Consider the following 26,501-nt stretch of genomic DNA (forward strand, 5'->3'; position numbering starts at 1 on the left):
AGCCTCGGTGGTCTGACCTCAGGGTGGTGTGGGGCATCTATGTCATTTCATCACTTAGGGAGGGGACAGGAACGGACACCTTTAGGGACGCAGAGACACGGCACTCAGTGGGCAGGCATGTCCCTGGGTCCCGGGAGATGGAGGGGCAAGCATTTGAAGGAGCTGGGAGGGTTTCTTTTATCCTTTCTTTTTTTGTGTGACTTCTATCAAAACACAGAAATACAGCACACGCACAAACCGGCACAAAAGCCCAGCGCTCTATTTACAGCTATGGCTGGCACCTGCCCACCTGGCCAGCTGCCTGCAGGGAGGGGTGTGAGAGGGGGTCAGCCACATCGCAGGCGGGGGAATAAGGCAGGAAAAGACAGAAGGGAAAGGGGTGGGGGCAGAGAAATCAGAGGCGGAGAAATGAAGACGGGAGACAGCAGCAGAAAGAGGTGGGGATGGGGGCGGGGCTTGCAGAGAGAGAGAGAGAGAGAGAGAGAGAGAGAGAGAGAGAGGGAAAGGAGACGCCTAGGGGTTGGGGAGGGGCAGTCCTGGTGGCCAAAACGGAACCAACCCCAATCCCGAATCCCCCCCACCCCCACCCGCCCAGCTCTGCCGCTTCCCTCTAGGCTGCCAGCACATCTGGTCTCCACAAATGCCCCCACACAAGCCCCCGCCCCGCCCCCTCCACCCCACCCCTGGACCCAGGCCATCCCAACACGGCGGGGAAGTTTTCTTTAGGTTAGCATATTTGCAAGCTTGCCCCAGCTCCGCCCTCGCAGGGACCGCTAGAAGGGCAGGTTGGCCATGCCGCCCGGCGCCGGGAGGTAGCCCATCTGGCTGTCCAGAGACACGCTGCGCTGCCGCAGGGGGTGGGACACCATGAGGTTCTGCTGGGGCGGGGGGCCCATGAGGGAGCCCTGCGGGGACAGCATGTGGGGGGGCTGGCTGTAGACCTCGCCCCCCACGCCCCGTTGCTTCATCAGCATGAAATTCTGCTGGGCCATGAGGCCTTGTGGGGGGGACATGACTCCCTGGTGCAGGCCGTGGGGCACCATGCCCTGCTGCGGGGGCACTCCTGTCCTGCCCAGCAAGGACATCTGTCCGGGGTGGCACATGGACATGTTGAGCCCCCGCTGGACGCCCTGCTGTCCCGGGAGGTTGGGGGGCCGAGAAGGGGTCTGCTCCGCCATCATGTTCTGCAGGTTCATGAGATGCAGGTTGGGGGGCTGGGCCTTGGGGGGCTGGTTCTCGCTCTTGGGGAAGTACTGGAGGGTGCTGCTTGGCTTCTCAGAGGGGATGATCCTCGACAAGTCGAACTCGGGGATCCCCGTCGGGGTGGGCCGGATCACCTCACTCAGCTCGGGGTCGTTCAGCACGGATGCCACCCCAGGGAGCACGCCTGGTGGGTAGGTGTCGCCCACGCGCCCAGCCATGCCTTTGCCCATGAGGTGCTGCTGGGGAGGCATGGGGCCCGGGGGCTGGCTGGGCAGGTCCTCTGGGGGCAGGGGCATGCCTGAAGGGTAGTGCTGCTGCAGGCCAGGCCCCCCGCCCCCACCCCCAGTGGGGGCCATGGCACCATGGGGCTGCTGTAACCGCGGGGGGAAGGGCAGCATCTGGGAAGAACTGGGCACAGGGCCGCAGGGGGCATTCAGGGAGTCTGGGCCCCCAGGGGCCATCATCATTGAGTTTTGAGGGGGCCCTGCTGTCCCTTGCGCGTTGGGATGCAGTGGAATGTTGGAGCCCAGGGGAGTGGGGGAGGGCAACATGGTAGGCGGGGGCTCATGGGACAGGGGCTGCTGGCCTGGCAGGTTCATGGCCATAGGGCTCTGGGCAGCAGCCGAGTTCAGGTGCATCTGGTTGGGCTGGTTGTTGCTGATGCCTGTGGGGCAAAAGGACAAGGGGGTCAGAGCCGTGTGTACCCAGCGCGGAGATGGTGCACAACTCAGTGCCTCCCCATCCCCAGCCAGGCGGTACCAGCCTGCCCCACTGGCCTCCCCCACCCCAGAGACACAGCGTGAGGGCACTGGAGAGATCTATCCAGAAGCCCGGAGCCCAAGTTCTGACCACACGTGTGCCCGACACACTGCGGAGGAGTTTCCTGAATGGCTGCAGTTAAGTGGCACCAGCATCCAAGGACCTCAACACCCCTCCCCACCTCCCACGCCCAGGTCACCGTGGAAGCGCAGAAAAGCCAGCATGGCCGCGGGGGCACGTCTTCGCTGTGCCTACTCTTCCCAGCCCCGGGGTCCCCCAGGGCCCCCCAGCTGTCCCCACACCTGGCCCAGAGCCCTGCGGAGGCGGTGGTGGGGGCAGCAGCTCGTCGTCGGAGGTGGCGATGGTCTTGATGGCATTGTGGTACAGCGGGGTGGAGCTGGGCATGGCGTACTTGGACATCTGCGACATCATCAGTGACAGGGGGTTCTGGGAAGGTGTGGGGTCTGGGGAGGAGGTGAACGGTAGGCTGGGGTTCATGAGGCTGCTGGGAGGGTTGGCGGGAGGCGCGGAGGAGCTGCTCCGGGGGCCGCTAGGTGGGAGGGCACCTGTAGAAGCGCAGCGACAAAAGAGAGCAGGGGGTGACTGGGCTGCTCGTACTGGGGGACTTGGGATGAGCTCAGCTCCCCATGTCTCCCTCAGACTCCCCCAGGCACACCTATGTCCCAGGGAACACCGTAGCCCACCCTCTTCAAGCAATTTCTGAAGTGCAGAAGACCCTACCCCAGCCAAGTCCCAAGCACAACTCTTCAAAATACCCGGGAGATGGGTGCGGTGCTCCCTGAGCAAGCCCAGCACAGCCACCGCCACCTGCCCGGGGGGTGGAGGTGTGCCCAGGGTCACCTGAGAGGCACCCCGCTGGTCTACTCACCCTGTTCCACGTTGCCCAGGGGCGCAGAAGAGTTCATGGTGAGAGGTGGCTGCTTGTTCTGCGAGACCCCAGGGCTGGGCATGGCTGTCTTAGGCGAGGCAACCCAGCCTGGAGAAGGCACCGCCATGGAGGGAGACTTGAGCCTGCTGGGCGAGCCAGTGGGCGACCGGACGCTGAGGGAGGAGCTGAGGACCTGGGGCGACTTGAGAGGTCCTGGCGGGTTGGCGGAAGCCAAGGGCACCATCTGGGAGGGGGTCTGGGGCGACTTGAGGTTGGCAGAGGGCGAGGTGACCAGGGGCGAGTGCACCTGGCTAAGGGTGGGCGACTTCAGGTGCCCCATGCCCGGCGAGCCCATCTGGTTAATACTGATGGTGAGGTCTGAAGGCCGCCTGCCCAGCCCCCGGCTCGGGGCTGAATGCACGGGCCCGGGGGGAGGATTGGACGCGGCAGGCAGGGGCATGTGGCTGAGCCGGGTGGTGCCCACACTGCCCATGGGCATGGAGCTCTGGTCAGGGCTGAACATGTCTTGGGTGTTGCCCATGTCCTGCGGCATGGCTTGGTAGGGCCCCTGGCCCCCGGAGAAGCCCTGCTGGCCCTGGCTGGGAAACTGGGAGGGCATGAGCATCTTCTGCGGGCCGCCCATCATGCCACTGCTGTTCTGGGCCCGAACCCGGGCCATCTCCTCGGGACTGAGGCCCTGGGGCCCCATCATGTCCCCAGGACCCCGCATCTTCTGTGACATCAGCATCTGCTGCTGTGGGGTCATCTGCACATTCAGGTTCATGTTCATGTTCATGTTCACATTCATGTTCATGTTGAGGTTGCCCGGCCCCATGGGTGGGTCCACCTCCCTCAGCCCAGACTGCCCCATGGGCGGGCTCAGGAGGCCCCGACCTCCTCCGAACTCCATGCCCATGGGGGTGCCCGCCAGGCCCTCGCCGCCAGCCATCTGCCCAGGGAACATGGCAGGATCCATCTGCCGGTGCGCCTGCATCATCCGCTCCATCTCCATGCTCTGCCCCATGCCGCCGCCTGCCATGCCCAGGGGCCGCTGCATGCCCATCGACCGCTTCTCCAGCAGCTGGTGTCGCAGCAGCTCCTCCCGGACCCGAGGGGTCATGAATCGCTCGGCCTCCCCCTGCCCACCTGGGTAGGGCACAGCGTTCTGGGCAAAGTTGCTGGGGCCCCCCATAGGGGGCAGGTCTTCGGTCCAGCCCATGCCGGGCCGCACAGGCCTCTGCATGGCATTCATGGGCACCTCCATGGGCATGCTTTGCATGCCCCCAAACCCGGGCACCCGCTGCATCTGGTTGCCTGGGAAACGGGGCCCAGGGAAGGGAGGGCCTCCCCGGAGCTGCATGGGATCCTGGACATCCATGGGTCCGCGCAGCTGGCCACCCATTCCGGGTGGCCACTGATCCCCAGGCTTGCTGTGGTAGGGAGGCGGGGGCCCCCTCACCATCATGCCCCCCATGCCCATCATGTCCTGCAGGGGGCGGCCCCCGTGCAGCCCGATCTGCTCTTCCTTCCGCCGCTTCTCCTCGTAGTACTCCTCCTGCAGCTTGCGCCAGGCCACCTGCTCAGGCGTCAGGCTGTCCTGGCCTAGCCTCTGCATCATCATGTTCATCTGCGGCCCCATGTCCCCGCCGGGGGGGTGTCCAGGCACGTCGTGCTCCAGCGGGGGGCCCCCGAGGCTCTGTGTCTGCGACATCATGGACTGCAAGGGCTCCTCATACTTCTTCAGCCCGCTGGGGGGCGCCGCCGTGGGCTGCTGGGGGGCAGGCGGGGCTTGCGCCGGGGCGCCCCCCTCGCCAGCTCCTCCTGGGGGTGCCTTGAGGAAGGGCTCGGCCTCCCCGCTGCGGAGCAGGAGCCGCTCGATGTCTCGCAGGGTCTGTAGGGAGCGCTCCCGGTGCTCCAGCTGCTCTTTGGACAGGCCCTCGGAGCCCACCAGGCTGCGCTGCCCATTGCCCGCAGGGGCCGCCTCCCCCAGCAGGGCAGGGCCTGGGGCAGCCCCGGGGTCTCCTCCGGGAGGCATGGAGCTATTGGCGGTGGCAGCTGTTGGGGTGTTAGGGTGGGTGCCCCCAGTCCCACCACCCGTGCTGGCAGCTCCCACCGAGTTGGGGGCCAGGTCCTGACCACCGGGGTCCTCAGGAGGTCCCTCGGAGGGCAGAGCCGGGGGGGCACTGCCGGGGGCTGGGGGTGGCGGCGGTGGCGGCGGCAGCGGAGGTGGCTGAGACTGTGGGGTACCTGCTGACGGCGTGCTCAGGGGTAGCGGTTCTGGGGTGGGTGGCACTTTGGGGGCCTGTGGGAGGACCAAAACCAAGCGTGAGATAGGTGCAGCGACGTCCAGTATAGTTCCTGGAGGTGACACGGGGGCCCGGGAGGAGGCCCGCCCCAGGCAGCACACTCACCTGGTCCAGCTTGGCCCGGGGCACGTTCTGCTGGTGGTAGGCGAGGATGGAGTCGGCCCGGCCCTGCAGCACTGCCTCGGCAGCCCTGCACCAGAGTGGGGCGCAGACAGCTCAGGACTGTGCCCAGGAGGGAGTCCCCCCTCCCACCGTGCTCCCATGGCCCAGGCCGGGGCGGGGAGGAGGCCCGGCAGATTCCGGCCTCCCTGGCACTCACGTGTTAGCCAGGTGGGTGGTGAAGACATACACGAACTGAGAGGTCGGCTTGCCCCCGACGCCGCCACCCCCGCCCCCGGCTGCATCTGTCCGGAGGCCTGGCGGGGGGCCGTGCGGGGGCCCTGGTGCACTGCTCTCGCTGAGGGGCAGCTGGGCAGTTGGGCCGGGGCCCAGCTGCGGGGCCGCCATGGCTGGGTCTGCTACATTACAGTCTGCGGGAGGAGAGAGGACAGGGAAGAGGGTAAGCGGCTGGGAGGCAGGCAGCAAGCAGGACCGGCCGCGCCCCCAGCCCAGGCAGGTGCACTGCCTTACAATGGCCTGCCGTAGGGGGCCCTACTCTGTGACCCTCCACACTCACCTGCCCAGGATGGCCGGGGAGAGGAGGCAGAGGGGAGATGCGGCCCTTCCCCGCCTGGCACTGGGCTGGGGGCTGGTGGACGTGACCTCACCTAACCCACTCGTTCCTGGGCGTTCCACTGTACAGAGGAGGCGGCGGCCTGGGAGCCTCAAAGCAACTCAGGCCAGGTTACAGCCAGAGATCAGGAGCCAGCACTCAAGCCCAGGGCAAGGACGGGGCAACGCTGCTCCTGTCTGCTCTGCCCAGCACGCTGTGGTCTGCGCATGTGCACACACACTGCCTAGTGACGCCGGCATGGAGAAGGCAAAGAGGCTGCACAAACCCGCGATTCACCACCCACTGCCTCTGGGACATGTCGGCCCTCTAAGACCCAGTTTCTTAAAAAAAAAAAAAGGGGGCCGGCGCCGCGGCTCACTAGGCTAATTCTCCGCCTTGCGGCGCCGGCACACCGGGTTCTAGTCCCGGTCGGGGCACTGATCCTGTCCCGGTTGCCCCTCTTCCAGGCCAGCTCTCTGCTGTGGCCAGGGAGTGCAGTGGAGGATGGCCCAAGTGCTTGGGCCCTGCACCCCATGGGAGACCAGGAGAAGCACCTGGCTCCTGCCATCGGATCAGCGCGGTGCGCCGGCCGCAGCGCGCTACCGCGGCGGCCATTGGAGGGTGAACCAACGGCAAAAAGGAAGACCTTTCTCTCTGTCTCTCTCTCTCACTGTCCACTCTGCCTGTCAAAAATTTAAAAAAAAAAAAAAAAAAAAAAAGGAAAGTAGTGTAACAGAGGAAGAGAGAGAGAGAGAGAGGAATCTTCCATCTGGTTCACTCTCCAAATGCCTGCAACAGCCAGGACTGGGCCAAGCCGAAGCCAGGAACCCGGACCTCACTCTGGGTCTCCCATGTGGGCGGCTGGAACCCACGCACTTGGGCCATCACCTGCCTCCCAGGTGCGTTAGCAGGGAGCCGGATCGAAGCAGCCAGAGCTAGAAGCAGGTACTCTGATAAGGGATGCCGCTGCATCACAACACCTCCCTAAGCCTCATCTCCTCGACTATCCAATGGACACACAAGCCACGACCCTGCACAGGGCAAAGAAATCTGTTTTTAACAAATTCAGAACTACAGCACCAAGTTGAAAAAATCCACGTGCAAAACAGAGTTGGAAAAGGCCGTGTAGAAGCAGCAGAGTGGGTTCCGCATGCAGTTCCCACGCGGTTCTGCACGGCAGCCTGTGCAAGCCCTGAGGGTGCCACGTGTGTGGGGGGTGGGCACACTTCTCCCCACCAGCCACCGTCGGCCCAGGGACAGTGTCACAGCCCACAGGTTGAGGGCTCGACCCCCAAGGCTACCTCCACTCCAGATGCTGCCTGCAAGCCACAGGTTGCTCTGATCCTGCTTCTGAGCGATCTGCTACCAGGGACTTTAAAAAGTCTGCGGAAAACAGAGGGGACCGGCGACGTGGCCCGGTGGGCACTTGTGACACGCACATCCCATGTCAGAGAGGCAGCGGGAGTCCAGGCTGCTCTGTTTCCAATCCAGCTTCCGGCTAAGGGCCCTGGGAAAGCAGGAGACGATGGCCCAAGTGCTGCCACCCACATGCTGGAGTTCCGGGCTCCTGGCTTCCACCTGGCACAGCACTGGCTGAGCAGGCGTCTGAGCAGTGAGCCAGCAGACCACGGAGCCCCTCTCCCTGTCCCTCTGCTTTCCAACTACATAAATCTTTCCCTCCCCCAAAAAAAGTTTATGGAAAATGTACATGATGAAAAAGCTGAATGACTTTTGTACATTCAAAGTGAACTTTTTATTTTACGTATTTATTTGAGAGGCAGAGAGACAGACACACAGCCTCATTCATGGCTGGGGCTAAGCCATGGCCAGAGCTGGGTGTCGTCTGCAGGTGGCAGGAGCCCACTACTGCCTCGCAAGGTGCATATTAGCAGGAAACTCGCGTCGGGGGTTGGAGCCGGGAATTGAACCCAGGTACTCCCACAGGGATGCAAGTATCTCAACCATTTATTTGAAAGGCAGAGAGACAGAAACAGTCCGACAGACAGAGACCTACCATCCACTCACAGATTCACTCCCCAAACGCCTGCGACAGCCAGGGCTGGGCCAGGCTGAGGCCAGGGGCCCAGAACTCTATCCAGGTCTCCTGTGTGGGTGGCAGGGATCCAAGTGCTTGCGTACCAGCTGCTGCCTCCCAGGGGCGCATCAGCAGGAAGCTGGGATTGGAAGCAAAGCTGGGACTCTACCCTGGGCTCTCTGATGAGGCTGCGGTGTCCCAAACAGCATCTTAACCACTGTGTCACGTGCCCACGCCCTGACGTTCTCTTCATTCCACTTTCCACCAACCGTCGTATACATGAGAACTCCCACAACCCCACCCCACCTTCGGGTTCCACTCATTGGCGAGAGCAGCACATGGCATTCAGGGCAACGCTCGCCTCCACTACCGAGGAGCTCACAAAGAATGGGGAGACACCAGGGCAGGGCCTGCAGGAAGGTCTTGGTGCCCCGTGCCCTCTGCGGGTGCGCCTCCTCCAGGAACCTCCGGGCTCGCAGCTCTCCGGAAGCCCCCCGAACCCAGTCCTCCTGGAGGTTTCTGGAAGGCTCACTAGGTAGGCAGGACTGATCGGCTCAACTTCAGCCCCTCTCCCAGCCTCAGATTGGGGGTGGGGCTGAAAGTCCCCTCCACTAATCCTGCCTGGGTGTTTCCAGCGACCAAGCTCACTCACCCCACCCCACCCCACCCCTGAGCTCTCAGTCAACTTGTCTACAAAACACGAAGCACTTGGGAGAGTCCAAGGACCCAAGAGCTGTATGCCAGGAAAACGGGATGCACACTCCCTCCCCAAAGAGATCAGCCTCCGAGCACCGAGAGCTCTGTCCCACCGTGGGTGGCACACTAGCTGGTCAGTGGGTCATCCGTGGGCAGGCACACTCAGGAGCTACCAGCCTAACGCTGCGTCCCCAGCCAGGTGTCAGGCTCCCAGTCAGTGATGAGCCTTCTCTGACAGAGGCACCCCACGACGGTCCTGCTCTGACTGCCGCTCTGCGTGAACACACAGGAGCGGAGGCTTCCGTGTGGGGCTGGCGGGGGGGGGGGGGTTCAGGGACCTGAGAACCGGCCTCAGGGCGTGAGGGCTGCCCAGGGAACAGGGTTGGTTGCTGGACACGCTTGGCGGGGAGGCAGAGTTTATGTCAATAAGGACCTTTGCAGTACAATGATAATGACCAAAGAAACGGAATACTGGGGGGCAGGTATGTGGTATGGTGGGTCAGCCTGCCACTTGGGGTGTCAGGATCTCATGTGGGGATGCCAGTTTGAGTTCTGGCTACTCTGCTTCTCACACAGCTGATAACACATCCTGGGAGGAAGCCGGTGATGGCCCAAGTGCTCAGGCCTCTGCCACCCACGTGGGAGGCCTGGATGGAATTCCTGGTTCCTTGCTTTGGCCTGGCAAAGCCCTGGCTGCTGTGGGCACTTGGGAAGTGGTAAGCCAATAGATAGACCATCTCTCTGTCTCTTTCCCTCCACCTTTCATGTACATGAAAATAAATCAATTTTTTTAAGGACTTATTTATTTTACTTGAAGTCAGAGTTACAGAGAGGCAGAGGCAGAGAGAGAGAGAGGTCTTCTATCCGCTGGTTCACTCCCCAGATGGCTGCAACAGCCGGAGCTGGGCTCATCCGAAGCTAGGAGCCAGGAGCTTCTTCCTCATCTCCCACGCAGGTGCAGGGAACTAAGGACTTGGGCCATCTTCCACTGCTTTCCCAGGCCATAGCAGAGAGCTGGATCGGAAGTGGAGCAGCCAAGATTCGAACCGGTGCCCATATGGAATGAATGCTACCACTGCAGGCAGTAGCTTTACCCGCTATGCCACAGCGCTGGCCCCATAATAAATCTTTAAAAAAAAAAAAAAGTGAATTGGGAGTAGGGGTGGAGGCAGTGTGGGGTGCCATCACTGAGGGGCTCAGCCAGACGCTGGAGGATCACAAATCAGTCTCCTGGGAGAGGGGGGACCTGGGACCGATGGTCTTTGGAGTCCCAGAGAGCTGTAGAGGATTCAGAATGGGGGCACTTCAAAAGTTCGGGGGTGAGCGTTTGACACGGAAGTCAAGATGCCTGCATCCCGTACAAAGTGTCTGTGTTAAGTCCTAGCTCCGGCTCTAATTCCAGCTCCAGCTTCCTACTAACGCACACCTGGGGGGCCGCAGGTGATGGCCCAGGTACTCGGGCCCCTCCCACCCTCATGGGAGACCGGGATGGAGCTGCCTGCTCCCACTGCTGGCTCAACCAAGCTGTTGCACGCAGTTGCGAAACGAACCAGCGGATGGGAGACCTTTGTGTCTCTCTGCCTTTCACATAAAAAAATAATAAAAGTTATTTCAAGAAGTTAATGAACAGGGATGGCATCCCACTTCCAATTCAGCTCCCTGCTAAAGTATTTGGGAGGGGCCGGTGCTGTGGCATAGTGGGTAAAGCTGCAGCCTGCAGTGCCAGCGTCCCATATGGGCACTGGTTCAAGTCCTGGCTACTCCACTTCTGATCCAGCTCTCAACTGTGGCCTGGGAAAGCAGTGGAAGATGGCCCAAGTCTTTGGGCTCCTGCACCTGCATGGGAGACACAGAGGAGGCTCCTGGCTCCTGGCTTCAGATTGGTGCAGCTCTGGTCATTGCAGTCATCTGGGGAGTGAACCAGCTGATGGAAGACCTTTCTCTCTCTCTCTTTCTGCTTCTCTGTAACTCTTTCAAATGAAGGAATAAATCTTTTTTAATTAAAATTAAAAAATAACTAAAGTACATGGGAAGGCAACAGAAGGGCTGCCACTCACATGTGAGACCCAGATGGAGTTCCTGGCTCCTGGCTTCCACTTGGCCCAGCCTTGGCTATTGAGGCCATTGGGGAGTGAACCAGCAGATGGAAGATCTCTCTCTCTCTCTCCCTCTCTCCCTCTCTCCCTCTCTCCCTCTTTCTCTCTAACTCTGCTTTTCAAATATATAATTTTTTTTTTTTTTTTTTGGCCAGGCAGAGTGGATAGTGAGAGAGAGAGAGAGAGAGAGAGAGAGAGAAAGGTCTTCCTTTTTGCCGTTGGTTCACCCTCCAATGGCCGTTGCAGCCGGCGCATCTCGCTGATCCGAAGCCAGGAGCCAGGTGCTTCTCCCGGTCTCCCATGCAGGTGCAAGGCCCAAGGACTTGGCCATCCTCCACTGCCTTCCCGGGCCATAGCAGAGAGCTGGCCTGGAAGAGGGGCAACTGGGATAGAATCCGGCGCCCCAACCAGGACTAGAACCCGGTGTGCCAGCGCCACAAGGTGGAGGATTAGCCTGTTAAGCCACGGCGCCAGCCTCAAATATATAAATTTTTTTAAGTTCATGAAAACTGGATTTAAAAATATAAGTTCATTTTAATGCAAAATGTTTTAAATCCATACCTACTTTTTTCTTAATATGAATTTTTCCATCAACTTTTTGAAGACCACTTATATGCACAGATTTCAAATGTTTTTGCATCAAGATAAATTTTTTTAAGATTTAGTATTTAGGGCTGGCGCCGCGGCTCGATAGGCTAATCCTCCGCCTTGCGGCACCGGCACACCAGGTTCTAGTCCCGGTCGGGGCGCCGGATTCTATCCCGGTTGCCCCTCTTCCAGGCCAGCTCTCTGCTGTGGCCCGGGAAGGCAGTGGAGGATGGCCCAAGTCCTTGGGCCCTGCACCCGTATGGGAGACCAGGAGAAGCACCTGGCTCCTGCCTTCGGATCAGTGTGGTGCGCCGGCCGCAGCGCGCCAGCCGCGGCAGTCATTGGGGGGTGAACCAATGGCAAAAGGAAGACCTTTCTCTCTCTCTCTCTCACTGTCCACTCTGTCTGTCAAAAAAAAAAGATTTACTATTTAAAAGACAGTTACAGAGACAGAGGGAGAAAGAGAGGTCTTCCACCCTTCCACCTGCTGGTTCACTCCCTAGATGGCTATAATGGCCAGGGCTGGGCCAGACCAAAGCCAGGAGTTTCCTCTGGGTCTCCACGTGGGTGGCAAGGGCCCAACCACTTGGGCCATCTTCTGCAGCTTTTCCCAGGCGCATTAGCAGGGAGCTGGGTCAGAAGAGGAGCAGCTGGGACTTGAACCAGCACCTATACAGGATGCCGGCATCACAGACGGCTTTACCCCTTACACCACAATACCAGCTCCAAAATAAATTGATCTTTTAGATCCATTTTTCCATGAACATGCTGAGTGCATCCTTTGTGCCCTGGGTCTCTCTCCTGCACACTCCTCCAACAGCACACTCACTCCACCTCTGTTTCTTCCTCTGAAACACACAGCTTAGCCTGCCTCCCAGGAACACATAGGCAAAGTACCAAAGCAGCCACATAGTTCTCTCCTCCTTTCTCTGGTCTCTGCCTTCAACAAAGCCACAATTCCGCATTCTCCAGCTAGTTTCTTGCACCTAAAGTTGTCTCGGCCCCTGAACAGCTCTGAGGGGACACTTGTCACTGTGGAAGGGTTCCCCAGGGAGACAGGTCCAGAAACACACTGATCAACAAGAGAGTGGGCACCCATCCACACCCACTCCGCCTCCTGGGGACACACCCCGGCCCTCGCCAGGAGTCACGCAGAGGTTAGGGAAGGGCGCCAAGTGTCAGCTCACACCCAGGCTTAGCGTGGCTTTGACCAGCTGAGCCAGCGTCCCACGCCCAAGCAGCGAGGACCTTCGCCGCCCTCCCTCCACTGACCAGTAGGTGGCAGCATAGGCCAGGCATTCACGCGGAGAGGTGTAGGTGAGGTGGCCAGGGAAGGGGCCACCTGCCTGAACCCCACCGCCGGTCCCCAGTGAGCGGGAAGGCAGGGGCTGGGCCCACGCACGCACGCAGGGAGGGGCTGGCTGCGACGGTAAGGGGGAGCTGACAAGAGATTCCCTCAGGGCCTCGGAGCCAAGGAACACTCACTGTGGGTGGCCGCGACCGGCTTGTCGTCCTCCTCGCTGTCCGGGCCGGAGCACCACTCATCCCCGCTGTACGGCTGCTTCCGCTCCAGCACACAGCGCCGCTTGCTCCTCGGCGCCACCTCTGCCCAGGCAGGACCGGCAGGCGGGTGAGGGTTAGTGCCCACAGCCCCATCCTCCCACGCGGCCACCGTCCCTCCCGGGTCCCAGAGGGCACTGCCCAGTCCACGGCGGGCACTCTGCCAGTCCCTGGCCCCCGCCACACCACCATTTGTTTCTGATTTCTCCCTGCAGCCCTGGCTGCCCGTCTCCCCTCCCCCCCCCCACCAAGCACTGCATAATCCCCAACCACAACTGGTTCTAATTAGGGGGGGAGGGGGAGGGGGCAGCCACTGCTACTCTTCCAGGCCCCAGTGGCTGCTCCCAGAGGGCTCCCACCAGCCAGAGACACAGGCGGCTGCAGGGAGGTGCCTGGCCCTGTACCTCACCCCGGAGCACCTCCCTGGCCCCCACTCTGGGGCTGCAGTGGGAGGCAGGAGAGCGATGAGACCGGTGGCCTGGTCACCCTGAGCCTCCTCTCCCTGGGTGGCACCGTGATAAACCCCACTCCTGAATGACCTGGCACGTGCCCTTGCACAGATGCTGTGAGGGTCAGGCCAGCGAGAGGGAGGCGGGTTTCCAGCGAGCTGGGGGCTGGAGCCGTGGGAGGTGCTAGGTGTGGATACCTTTGGCCTCTGAGTCCAGGGACGGGGTCCCAGCCTCCCGCTGCTCTCCGGAGTCCACAGACACGCTGCGCTCCCGCTTCACCTTGCCCTTGAGCGAGCTGAAAGGGGGCACCCCTGCCTGGGGGTTCTTCAGACTGGAGTTGCTAGGTGAGATCTGGTTGGCCTTGGCCCCATGGTTCCCCGCCCCCACGCCCTTCGAGCCCAGGTTGCAGGTGGGTCCTTGGTTCACATTCTGGTGCTGGGACTGGGCCCCGGCATTCCCTGTCTTGCCATGATTGGTCAGTTTATTTTCTGGGTGCATTGGCTTGGCTGGGGCAGGGGGGCAGTGGCCGCGGGGGGACAGCGGCGGGCTCCCCGGAGCTTCTCTCCTCCTGGGATGGGGTAACCTGGGAGAAGGCAGGAGAGACAGAAGTTAATCTTGCCAGGGGCTAGCGTACCTGGGCTTTAACTCTCCCATCATGCCTCACCTAAGGGGAGCAGGGGGAGCTGAGTGGCACCTCCAGGCCACCCACTCTTCCCCTCCTCCCACCCTCCCTCCCTCCACGGCCCCTCAGACAAGGCTGAGACCATGGTCTACCTGGCCCCATCGCCACTCCCCAGCCAGGGCCTGGCACTGGCAGACCCTGCACCCCCGCCCCAACCCCAGCCTCCACCAGACCGCAGGCTCCCGTGGCCGGCCCGGTCCTCTGGCACCTGACCAGCACCGAGCGCCTTCTCGTCTAGGGCTGGTTCCTTTCAGACTCCATCCGACCCAAAGCTCAACTCCACCACCAGCCCTGAGGGTCACTCCTTCTGCCCCAGCCCCATTCCCAGGGGGAGGTGGGAGGAGCACACCCAAGGCTGGTGCCCACTGGTCCAGACAGCTCCCCGGAGCCGCAGGGGCAGGCCTGGGGAGGGTGGGCCGGCAGGCCGGGCGGGCAGGCGGGAGCAGGAGGGGGGAGGGGCGCGGTGTGACGAGCAGACGGGAGCGCAGCTTGAAGCCAAGGATTCCAGCAGCCTGGGCTGCGGGCCCTTTAAGCTCCAGCCCGCTCCCCCCGCCGCCTCCCCCTCCCCGGAGACCTATTAATAGCCGCTGGAAAGATCACATCACGGGAGAGGATATTTATCCCCCCTCATTCCACACCAGCTCAGATTTATTTCGGCTCTGCTGTCCTGCTGCTGCCGCCTGGCCCAGTCGGCCGGCTTCTCCCGGGGAGGGGAGGGAGGCGGTGGCAGGCACCACCCCCTCCTCGAGCTCCCGCCCCCAGCCACACGGAGGCCAGAGGGCGCCATTGGACCCCACAGTGGGGTGGGCGGGGGTCTGCTCAAACCGTTTTAAGGAGGGAAGAGCTAGAAGGGACCAGAAGCCGCAGGCAGCGCCGGCGGCAGGCCCTCTCCACACGCTGGGCCCTCGCCCGGGGCCTGTCCTCCTGCCCGGCGGAACCCCCGTGGGCCCACTGGTGGCCTGGGGAGCCAGGTGGCGGGAGACGTGCTCTCCACATCAGCACAGCAGGCCCTGCACCACTGGGCCCTCCCCTTCCCCGCCCGCCACGACACCCACACACCTTGTCTTGTTAGCCAGGATCCTCATGGTTCCCACACACAGTGGGGCTACGGCCCCTGTGCGTGCCCAGGGCCCAGCCAGGTACTCGGTACTGGAGCACGGACTGCAGCAACAAGCCCCAAAGAGAAAACTTGTGATTGGGGAGGGGAGAAGGGAGGACCCAACAGCCCTGGGACTAGGGAGCTGGCGGGAGAGGGAGCACTAGAGACGGGGGCTAGACCCCGGAGGAGCTGCGTGCACCTGGCCCTCAGGGAGCGCGCAGTCTCGGGCTGCGGGGGTGGACAGCACGGAGCAGCTGGGTGCCCCCCCCCGGGAGGGGACTCCCGCTCCCTTGACACGCCCCTCACCCAGGGTTTGGGAACCCCTCTCGCCCCGCCCCCGGCGCCGAGCCACGCCCCGGGGCGCTCGGGCCGCGGCGGGGGCCGGCGTGGGGACCAGGCCCCGCCCCGCCCCCAGCTCGAGGCCTAGCCCGTGCCCATCCCAGCAGGCCCGGGCGGGCAGCGCGAGGCCTGGCGGGGCCCCGGGGCTGCAGCTGGGCGCTTCTGGAGACCAGTAACGCTGGCTCGGATTCCTCCCCGACCGCAAGAATGCAGGAGCCTCCCCTCCCCCGCCGGGGCCCCCACCCCGCCCCCTCGGCAGAGCCCGAACGGAGAGGCAGAGCGAGCGAGGGAGCGAGCGACAGAGCCAGCGAGGCAGCGGGCGAGGGCGAGGGCGCGGGAGGCGGGCAAGGCTACAGCGCGGTTACCGGCCCGTGCGCGCGCGCGCGGAAGGATGGACGCACGGACGCGCCCGGCAAAGGCCGGGCCTCGGCGACCCACAAGGCCCCGAACTCTTGACTCCCACACTACTCACAGCACACACGTGGACAGGGAGACAAAGACACGCATGAGCCCGGCCATCTAGGGGCGCGCTCACGGCCGGCCCCGGACGCGCGCCGAGGCCGCCCGAGGGCTACGTGGGGAACTCGACTCATTGAGCAGATGAGAGGACTGAGGCCCGGCCGCCAGCGAGCCCTGGAGAGAGGGGTCTGGTCTTCACAAAGGCACACAGCGTGGTAGAGACACCGCCACGCAAACCTACACGGACACCTCACCCACCCGTCCCGCCAACTGCCAGCCGCTGCTGATCCCCGCCCGCAAAAGGTGGGGGAGGGAAGGGAAGGCGACCCGGCCGGCCGAGCCTTGTCCCGGTGACAGGCGCAGCCAGACGCCGGGCACGCTCGTGCCGCTCCCTGCAGGGCTGGCACTGGAGAGGGGGAGGGGGCCTCGCGGCCCCGCTCTGGGAACCTAACCCTAACTTAGCCCCAGGGCACAGCAGCCTTGCCGACTCCTTTCTGCCTCTGGCGAGGAAGGGTTCCAAAGTCCAGGCCTGGCTAGGAAGCAGCTGCCACCCCCATTCCCTGCATCCCAATCCGGGAGCGGCAGAGGCAGGCGGCAGGCGGGGGCACCCGAGCTCAGGGCCAGGCCTCTGGCGGACCGGCGGCGCAGACTCTCAGCAGTTACCCCTTCGCCCTGCGCCGCCCTTGGGGCACGTGCCCAGCACACAGCAGCGTCCCCTCAGAGCCTTCCACAGATGGGCGTGGGGCGTGCAGAGCAAGGGCCACCCACTACCCGCCATGCTGGAGACCTGTAATAATTTGGGGAGAGGGTGTGGACCCTTTCCAGGGGTCCCAGGGAGGCCAAGGCTCCTCCCCAGAAGAATCTCAGTGGCCCTCCCTGCTGGGACTCCACCCCGCCCTCCTACCCAGCCGCAGGGCAAGCTGAGTCAAGCAAGGATGAGTCAGGACTTTCCCATCTCACGTCTCCCCCTCCGCCCCCCAGGAGTCAGGCCCACTTCCCCAAAGACCCCTCCCCCTCTCCACTCTCAGTCCCCAAAGACAGCAGGAGTACCAGCCAGACTGCCCCCAGGAGTGGTACTGCAGGGAGGGGGGGTGGGGGTATCCGAGCTCGAGGCCAGGAGCCCACAAGGTTGGGTGGGGAGAGGTGACCAGCTCACAAACAAGCAGCAGGTGCAGGAGTCACCTGAAAGACACGGCGCCTACCAGGCTTCGTAGGCTTCGGAGACAAAGAACCCAAGATCCTTTGACACAATCCCCCCTCCTCAAGGGGGTAGAGAGCCAGCAGCCTAAGAGTGGGGAGGGGACCTGACCCAGCAGGGGGTTAGGGGTGAGGAAAGGCTCCAAGCCCAGAGCCTACAGGTGTGACCCAGCAGTTCTGACAGACCTGCCTCAGGTACGGCAGGCATCCACACACCACCACCTCCTGCCGCTGCCCCCATGTCGGGAGCCTCTGCCAGGGCCCCCAGTCTCAGCGCCCAGCTCCAAACCACATCACTGGAGCAGGAGATGCTTCAGAAAGTGCATGCTCCCACGTGCAGTGGGTGGGGCCTCTAGGGAGGACCCCCAGGGGACAGCCGCCCAGACAGTAGGGTCTGGGTCCCCTTTGTCCTGGGTGTCAGGACTCCTGGTCCTAAGCAGCCGTCCTCTACCTCTCAGGTCACTTCCTCTTCCCGAAGTGGTGACTCAGCGGGCGGGGAGGTCAAGGAATCGAAGCCCAGCAGGAAATCTGCTCAAGGACCAAGGTGCTTCTCTGGGACCCTCTACACGGGGGGACTTCCAGGCTCGGGGGCCTCTTCCCCGCCCGGGGTTCCTAGCAGCTCTCCCCCCAACCCCACAGCCCAGCTAAAGGAGATTATGCAAATCACTCATTTTCACCTGGGAGTTTCCAGCCCCGCCCCCCACCCACCCTGCGGCAACCCCTGCCTGGCCACGGAATCTCCGAGTTTGGGACCTTCCAGAAGGGTGCTGGGGTTAGGGGTGGGGACCTCAGCCCACCCCAGGCCACTGCCCCTTCTGGGGCCTGCAGGCTCATGTAGCCATGCCTGGACTGGCCTGAGGCCACCTCACTTCTTCTGGCTCCTTCAGCCCTCACCAGTGTGGCCAGGCCTTGGAAAGCAATCGTGGGGGGTGCCCCCCAAGACTGCTGCCCAATCCTCGACTGCTCCCTCCCTCAGGGGGAGGAGAGGAGTGGGGGGGGCACAAGGAAGTAAGACAGGGCAGGAAGGCCAGGCAGGCAGGCAGCGGGCACTGTGCGCCAGGCACAAACAGCCAACACAGGAAACCACAGCCCACCCCCGCCCACCCCACCCGCCCCAGGCTGGGAGAGAGGAGTGTCAGAAGCCTGGTACCCCAACTGCAGCGGCCAGGGCCAAGGGTCAGCCCAGGGCGAGGGAGAGGCAGGAGGCACTCCAGTAAGTGCTGGGCCAAAGACCCTACCTGGGGAGGGGGAGAGGAAGCCAGACTGGCAGGGATGGGCCTGCCTCTTTAAATCCACCGAAATCCTGAGCTAGGCCCAACCCAGCTCTGGTTTCACAGGAAGGAAGGAGTTCTGGAGCCAGTAGGGCAGGCGGTGGTGGCTGGAATTAGCCCCACCAGCCCAAATATATCTGGTCTCCACCCGCCACCCCACTGGCACTTCCTGCCCCCTGGCACCTGCACCAGGGTGGGGGTGGGAGAGGGTCTGGGTGCTACTCCCCATGCCACGGGAGACGCCAGTCTCAGGAGATGACCTGTTGCTTGGGTACAGGTGGGCAGAAGGTGACTTCCCAAGCCTGGACTCCCAGAACAGGGAAGAAGGGCAGAGTCACTCCCCGTGGGCCACCACCTGGCCTCAGTCCTCCAAGGGGTTAATGGGGCCCCTGTTTAGGGGGGTAGGGGTGGCCGAGGAACCTCCTCCAAACTGCCTGGCTGCTGGGAACAATGGGGCCATTGTGGGAGGAGCGAGTGCGGGCAGACTGCTGGCACGGCCAGCGCACCACGGGGCGGGACCTCACCCAAGGCCTGCCGCCGGCTCTGCTCTCCCCCAGGTGCTGCCAGAGGCAGAGCCCCTCACCTCGCCTCGCCTGCCTGGCCTAAACTCTGGGCACCAGCAGCACCCACAGGGCCCTCCAGCTCTGCCCATGCTGATGTCCAGAGCGCCAGGACCCTGCAGGCAGCAGGGGCATGTGGGCCAGGACAGGGTGGGGGTGAGGGTGATGAGACAGGATGTGTGCCTGTGATCCTCCTGCAGGGGAGACAGGAAGGCCAAATGGGGTGTCTGGTGTCAGTCCTGGCACCTTCCAGCCAGAGGAGCTTAGGGGATTGTGAGGGCAGTGACAGGCAGGGTCCCCTGCCCCCAGGCCTGCTCCCTGGGGAAGCCCGGTGCCCACAGCAGCCTTGCCTGCTGGGGTTGGGAGCCTGGCAGGCATTGTGTGTGGTGGCATGAGAACCGGCTTTGCTGCCAGGCAGACCGGGTGCCTGCCAATCATGCCGTGTCTCCCCTGAGCTCTGGAACCTCACCATCCCCTTCTCCCTCTGAACCTCGGTCTTCTCGCCTGCGACGTGAGCGTCAGGAGCATGGGATACAGCAAGAGAGGACGCGTGGTGAAGTGGGCTCAGTGCCTGCCACCGGCCCCTTCTCCATCCCCTGCCGCAGCACCCCAGTATGTGGGCATTTGGTGGATGGGGGCACTGTCCAGTGTTTGCCCTCTGAGGGCCCCGGGGAGCAGGACCCATGGGCTTCTGAGTGGTGGCACCCAGGACAAAGACTTGGTTTTGCGTCTACTCTCCTAGCAGAGGCCCTCTCCCTCTGCTTGCATGCCCCTCAAGCCCAGAGCGTGAACCCAGCAGGAAGCTGTCCATTCTCTTACCCTGAGGGCTATGCCTTAAAACCCCAAGGGAAGGGGCATTTCCTCTCCACCAGGCACCTCTCTGCAGGCTCCCTTGGCAGTCACCCTGAGGTGTCGGGCTGGGGGGCACTCAAGACTACTACGCTCTCACCATGGAGCTCTTTAAAGAGTGGAGGGTTGGGGCCACCGCTGTGGTGTAGTAGGCTAGGCTTCCACCTGCAGCGCCGGCATCCCATATGAGCACAGTTTGCAGTCCCGGCTGCTCCACTTCCAGTCCAGCTCTCTGCTATGGCCTGGGAAAGCAGTGGAGTGGAAGATGGCCCAAGAGTTGGGTCTCAAATCCACACGGGAGACCCGGAAGAAGCTCCTGGCTCCTGGCTTCAGATTGGCCCAGCTCCAGCCATTGCAGCCATCTGGGGAGTGAACCAGTGGATGGAAGCCCTTTCTCTCTCTCCCTCTCTCTGCCTGTAACTCTACCTCTCAAATAAATAAATAAAATCTTAAAAAAAAAAAAAAAAAAAAGAGTGGAGGGTCTGGGAGAGGAAGAAGAGCAACTGAGCAAAGTTCAGGAAAAAGCTGTGTTCCCCTCTCCACTACAGAGGGCTGCACCTCTCAGGGTGGCCCCACAACCCCCAAAGGGTTAACAAGGTCCTAAAAATAACCTGCTCCCAGCACGACCCGCTGATCAGAACCCTCCAGCCATCTGTTCCCATTTTCTCCTGTTCACGTTGGAACATCTGAAACCAGCCCCAGAGCCCCAGCCCAATCCCAAAAATAGCCCCAGCCTGCCCAAGGAACGGGCCCCAGGGGCCGGGCACAGGAGGCATGGCCAGCCCAGCGGCGAGGCATGGCCCAGGCAGACAGAGCCCTCACCTCTAGGCACCATGAAGGGAGGTGTTCCTGCTGGTCCCAGAAGGAGGTTGTGCGCAGAGCCAGGGATTCCTACCCACCCCTCTTGGTCCCAGGCCAGGGAGGGCACCTGCAGCCAGGCCCAGACCTCAGATCCAGGAGCCTGGCTTCCCAGGTGCTTCTGCCACGTCTTAGTCCCCAGATGATCCCACCCACCTGTCTGCACAGCCCCCCTCACAGTGGGCTCCCGACCCTTGCTGCCCACTCCCGGGGCTCCTCGCACAGAAGTTCCCAGGCCTCAGCCCTTCCGCCATGCCACTGCCATGCCAGGGCCTTTGGGAACGCCGGCGCCCAGCCCCACGCACACTGTCCCTGGCCTGAACTTTCTCCAGCACAGCCCACGCTCACCCACGCCCCCAAGGGGAAGATGTCAGATGTCCACTGGACACCTTGAGGACACCCACCCCCTGGCTGCCAGCTGCGTCTTTCAAGGTGCCTGGCTTCTCTACACATCGCAGGCCTGGGCACTGCCCCTGTACACCCAGGCAGGGCACACAGGGTACCCTGAGCCCTGGGGCAGTTCTCACAGCTGCCACTTTTCCTCCCAGGAAGGTCGCTGACCCCTAAGCCAGGAAGGAGAGGAGGCAACCGCTGAAGCCATTTAAGGAGGGAATGTCTTGTTCTGCCTGGTAAAAGAACACAGCAGCAGGGCTGGGAGGGGCGCTGAAGCTGAACAGAGCAAAGGGCCTGGGGGGAGGGAGGGCTCGGCCCCAGCAGCCTTGGGGAGATAGGGAAAGCAACAGATCCGAACCTCCCCAGGTCCTCCTCCAGGCCCCTGGCTACTTGGTAAACTTGCACCCAAGACCTCAGCCTGGAGGGAGTGGCATTCAGCGTAGTGGTTAAGATGCTGGGTAGGGGACCCACCAAGGAGTGCCAGGGTTGATTCCTGCCACGTCCGGCGCCTGACTCCAACTCCCTGCTAGCACAGGCCCTGCAAGGCAGTGGTGATGCCTGAAGTAGTCGGGTCTCTGCCACCCCGTGGGCGATCCAGATTGAGTGCCCAGCTCCTGACTTCAGCCTGGCCCAGCCACAGCCGTTACATCTGGGGAGCAACCCAGTGGCTGTGCGCTCTCTGTCTGTCCCTCTGTCTCTGCCTCTCAATTAAATACATCAAAATTTTTAAAGTTGTCAGCTGACATCAACAGTGGGGGGAAAACAAGGCAACAAGAAGGTGGGTGTGGAAGGGCATTAAATACAGGATTCTGAAGAATCCCCGCCCCGCCCCACCATCAGTTCTTCCTAGCTTCAGCCCCTGGGAAGGTCAAGAACTCCTAGGAAGAGCAGTGACTAATGATAATGAGGAATCTCTAACATTTACTGAGCCTTCACTCAAATGCTTTACATGCACTACTTAACTTTTAAACATTACCTTATTGAAATGCAGAGAGACAGTCAAGAGATCTTCCATACACTGATTCACTCCCCAAAGGCTCCACAGCATCTAGGGCTGGGCGAGGCCAAAGCCAGGAGCCCAGAACTCCATCCAGGTCTCCCATGTGGGTGGCAGGGACCCAAGTGCCTGAGCCATCCTTTGCTGCCTCCCCATATGCACATTGGCAGGAAGCTGGACTGGAAGCCGAGCTGCCACGCAAATTCACGGGAGCCCAACATGTGATGCCGGATGTCCCAAGGAGCCTGTCAGAACAACTCCTAAGAAAGTACTTTTGTTATCTCCATTTCACAGATAAGAGAGGCACAAGGAAGTTAAGCAACTTGCCCAAGGCACAGAGCCTCTAGAAAAGTCAGGATCTGAAACCAGACTCTCCAGCAGTTGGGTTCCCATCCATCGCAAAATATGGAGTCACTGTGACATGGTCCTCTCTTGTTTCCGGGAGAGAATGGGGGTCCGGCCTCGCTCTCAGCCCCACACCCTGCCTCCAGGCCTGATGGGTACCAGGTCTGCTCTAAAGAACACAGCTCCTGCCCAGGAAAGAGATCAAAGAGACAGCACCGCTCCCCACCCCCCACACAAGTGTCCCACTGCTCTGTGCTCCCAGAGAGCAAAGTTCTCGGGCCTCCCCGTCCTGCCCATCCCCAGTCTGCAATGTGCTCACACACGCGGGTCCCTATTGGTCAGAGGAGCAAGGCAAGCTACTGGGACAACAGCACAGGGCCCCTGCTGAGATGCCACCGGCTAGAGAGGAGCTGCTGCTCCCTCTCCCCCCACCCACCATGGGGGTCATAGGTCAAGTGGGACTCCCTAGTGAGGTGGAATCCAAGCCCCGCCCCGCCCCACCCACCTGCAGCCACACCTGTCCACTGCACCCCACTTTTTTCACTGCCAGAGTTGGAAGTAGGACCACTTTGTCCCAAGCGTCAAGGGGGAGTGGCCTCCAGTAGGGAGCCAGGGGGGCCTAGGACTAGAAGCCCCTCTCTCCTGAGGGCACTCTACAAAGCACCTCCTCCCTGTCCCCAGCTCTCTCCAGCTTCCCTAGTCAGACTGGGAGCCCACAGGAGTGTTTGTTGTGAATTCAGGGAGTTGTTGCTAAGGAGGGAAGGGAGGGAGGGGAGGAGGGGGCTGGCAGGAGGAGAGAGGCTGTGTGTGTATGTGTGTCTGCCTGGGCTGTGTGTGTATGTGTCTGCTTATGCATATGTGTGTGAGCCTGTGCATGTGTGTCTGCTGTGTGTGTATCTGGGCATGTGTGTGTCTACATGTGTGTAAACTTATGCATTGTGCAAGCTTATGCATATGTATCTGTATGTGTGTCTGCTTACGCTTGTATGTCTATACATGTGTGTGCATGTCGGGGGGGGGTCTGTGTGGGTGTGCGCCTCTGCCTACACGGGGCAGAAACCACACTGAGGTGGCTTTGACTCAGCCAGAGGGGGCCAAAGCCAATAAGGGGAGCAAGGAGCAAGTACTTGGGAGGAACAGGAAATAGTACCTTGCCCTCCAGGGTGATCGGGCTGAATCTCCCGCCTCCCATGGGGGTGGAGGAGACAGGGAGGAGGGGGAGGGAGGATGTTAAGCTTGGAGGAGGGCTGGAACCAGTGGAGTTGGGCTGGACCCAGCCCACCCAGCCCCGCCCCCACTCCCAGCTCCAAGCAACCAGGTTCCAGGTTGTTGAAGGCTACTGGCCCAGCGGCAGCCCCAGAAGGCCTCCCCCCAGGGGGTGGGGGAGGGAAACGAAGTGGGAACAGAGAGCCAGGAGGGAGCCCCAAAGACAAAACAGCCGAGCAGGAGGCTAAGCCGGGGTGACGCGGCCACTGCGGACAGAGCGGGAGGCTGAGGAGGACGCACGCAAGCACACGGACCTCTCACCTCGGGACTAGTGGGTGTCAGGCTCAGGCTCGGGATGGGGGCTCCCTGTGGAGAGAGGGTCACAGATGGAAGCCCCCACCAGCAATCCAGGCCCCCCCTGCTCCTCCCAGCCCGGCCCCAGCCCCACACCCAGCACATAAACATGTACACACGTACACACCGCCTGCAGCTCCAGGAAGTCTCTGGGCTGCTCAGACACCCCCCCCACCAGGACTTCTGTGGATTGGCTGGCAGCCAGGCCTGACCCAGCTGCCCGACCATGCCACTCCCCCTCCCTATCCTGGAAGCAGGAAAGGAGAAGGCACTGGAAGACCTCCGTGCTCCCAAGAGCTTGGCCCCACAGGGAGAGAGGAGGGGCGGAGGACTCCCACGACCTGGCCTGAGAGGGGAGGGCACTGGGGGGGACCTGGGGAGCCGGGCTCCCAGGGCCAGCCACCCCTGGAAAAGAATGACTGTGGCTCCAACATCACAATGACGGCTCCTCAGCTAGGGCCCTGGTCCCCTGAAGACACGAAGGCTTGGGGCCCCGGTTTGGGTGGGAGGGCCGGGACCTAGGGAGGCAGCAGAGGGGAGCTGGCTGAAGCCCCCACGACAGGCAGAGGGAGGCTGGTGGCTGGGCTCAGTTTGTACTGGGGGTCAAAGGGGAGTTCTTTTCCGAAGAATTCTGGGAGAGAAGCCAACTAGAGCAAGCTGCTAACCGCCCCTCCCTTTCTCTCACTGCACTGGGGGTGGGGGTGGGGGGTGTCCCTGCCAACCAGACTTAACCCTCTCCAGCCTATTGCTCCCAGGCAGGCTGGGGTTGCTGGGCAGGGGGCCCGCAGCTGGGCTCAGCTTCCAAGGCTAAGGGGCAAGCAGCACAGGGCATCTGCCAGCACGCGGCTGGGTCCACAGGCCCCATCTGGCACTGCTGGCCCCATGGCCACCTGGGTGACTTTTCTGGGCTCATCTCCCGAAGGTGTCGGCAGTGACGTGTGTGAGAAATAAACTGAAAATTCCTTGCCAAGGCCCTCCCCCTGCCGGGTCACTGAGCACTGTACCAACCTGTGCCTCTACCCCTCCCTTCCTCCCTCTGCACTCTGGGACCAGGGGCTGCGGGGGGGGGGTGTAAAAGGGAGAGCTTCTCCTTGTGACCACCTCCTGCGCTTCCACCACTGGCTCTGGGCCCCCAACAGCCTCTTCTCCTGCACTGAGGTGTTCACGTACTCCAGTCGTAGCCTGGGACCCCAGGATGGGAGACTGAGTGTGATAATGAGGCTTCCAGCACCTTTATCCACACAGATGTAACTCCATCATCACCATCCTGGCCTTGGCTAAACCACCCACCTCACTTCCTCCCCTCCTGCAGATCACTGTCCGGCTGCAGCAAGAGGCAAGGAGGTTAAACAGCAGGAAGGACTTTCCAGGACCAGGGCTACAGTGGCAGGCGGCCCCTCTCGCTGCTCCACAGGCTGTATGTATGAGGGTCCTGTCTTGTTTTGTATTTGTCCCTAGCTGGAGAGATCTGCATTCCTGAATGTCTGTACAGTTGTCCCCAAGCCCTCTGTGAAGCAAGTAACCCCATGGGTGGACGGTTCCCCGCCCTGCCCCTGTATGTCATCAGAACACAGAATGGGGAGGGGGCTGGCGGGGACACTTCAAAGTGCTGGGTATCCACAAGGGGTGGCACGAGCTGGTGTATCCCACAGTCTCCCTGCTCCACGGCCCGCTCGCTCACTCTTCAAGGACCACAGAACCTGCCAGAAGCCTGGGCCCCACGCCAGGAAACGTCCCTATCAACGGGCAGAGGACTGTGCGTCCCAGGGCGCTGTGGGAGACCTGTGACCGCACACGCCAGCCATGTTCCCAGAAGGAGGAGAGAGGCGAGGGGACGGGCGAAGCCCTGCACACACCTCGGAGAGCCACGGCCAGCACACACTCCCCACACACAGCCCCTGCCACAGCTCGCCAGCAGTGGCCCCTGAGACCCAGAGACTCCCACACCATGGAGGCAGGCCCGAGAGCTCAGGAGACACACAGAAGTGACACCCACACGCGGACACACACAAGGTAGTACGTGGGCCACGTGCTGGCGCACAAACTCAAACACACAACCTTGCAAGGCACAGCGTGGGGAGGGGAGTCGGGGCGGGTGGGGAGTGCTCAGGGATTTCAAAACAACCCTGGTTTCGAAATGCTGGATTCAGGGCCATTCCCAGTTGAGGCTTGGGGGGGGGGGGGGGGTGGAGAGCAAGGGGGGAGGGGAAGACAGGCCAGCAGCCTGTTTCCCAGAGCACTGCAGGAGGACAGGGGCTGGACAGGAGGAGTCCCAGCCCCTAGGGAAGGGGGCCTGGAAAGAGCCACCAAGGTCAGGAGGGGCAGGGAGGGGCAGGGAGCACCCGGGCTGCTGGGGAGGAAGCCACAGGGAGGCTTCGGCTCTGGCCCTGGACAGGGAAAGCAAGGAGGTGGGGGAGGCGTGCCTGTGCCCCTTCCCCATCAAAGCAGTGGCGACCAGCTTCTCCCCTCCAGAGCAGCACCCTGGCCCCCTTTCCCCAACAGCCAGCAGAGCCCCAGGGGGAGCTGAAAGCTAAGACTCAGGGACCCCGGTTTTCCAGGGCTCTCTACTCTCAGAGCAAGATGGGGGCGTCCCATGGGC

The 26,501-nt window shown here is 62.2% G+C and overlaps 1 protein-coding gene across 5 annotated transcripts in view; it reads right to left on the reverse strand.

Moving 5' to 3' along the window:
• Positions 1 to 681: 681 nt before the first annotated feature.
• Positions 682 to 26,501, reverse strand: part of BCL9L (BCL9 like) — a 29,368-nt gene continuing 3,548 nt past the window's right edge. Inside the window, exons 2-10 of one of the 5 annotated variants that reach the window (XM_062197153.1) lie at positions 23,870 to 23,914; positions 15,035 to 15,136; positions 13,491 to 13,876; positions 12,770 to 12,889; positions 5,477 to 5,687; positions 5,263 to 5,347; positions 2,852 to 5,153; positions 2,265 to 2,528; positions 682 to 1,867 (exon numbers count right to left, since the gene is read on the reverse strand). In XM_062197153.1, coding sequence (XP_062053137.1) covers positions 774 to 1,867; positions 2,265 to 2,528; positions 2,852 to 5,153; positions 5,263 to 5,347; positions 5,477 to 5,687; positions 12,770 to 12,889; positions 13,491 to 13,876; positions 15,035 to 15,060 — 4,488 coding nt within the window. In that variant the 5' untranslated portion in view covers positions 15,061 to 15,136; positions 23,870 to 23,914 and the 3' untranslated portion in view covers positions 682 to 773. Of the gene's footprint in view, positions 1,868 to 2,264; positions 2,529 to 2,851; positions 5,154 to 5,262; positions 5,348 to 5,476; positions 5,688 to 12,769; positions 12,890 to 13,490; positions 13,877 to 15,034; positions 15,137 to 23,862; positions 23,915 to 26,501 lie in introns of all 5 variants that reach the window. The other 4 variants (XM_062197154.1, XM_062197155.1, XM_062197156.1 and 1 more) reach the window with 4 other exon arrangements.

The sequence above is a fragment of the Lepus europaeus genome, chromosome 7 (genome assembly GCF_033115175.1).
Source record: "Lepus europaeus isolate LE1 chromosome 7, mLepTim1.pri, whole genome shotgun sequence".
NCBI classification, from domain to species: Eukaryota; Metazoa; Chordata; class Mammalia; order Lagomorpha; family Leporidae; genus Lepus; species Lepus europaeus.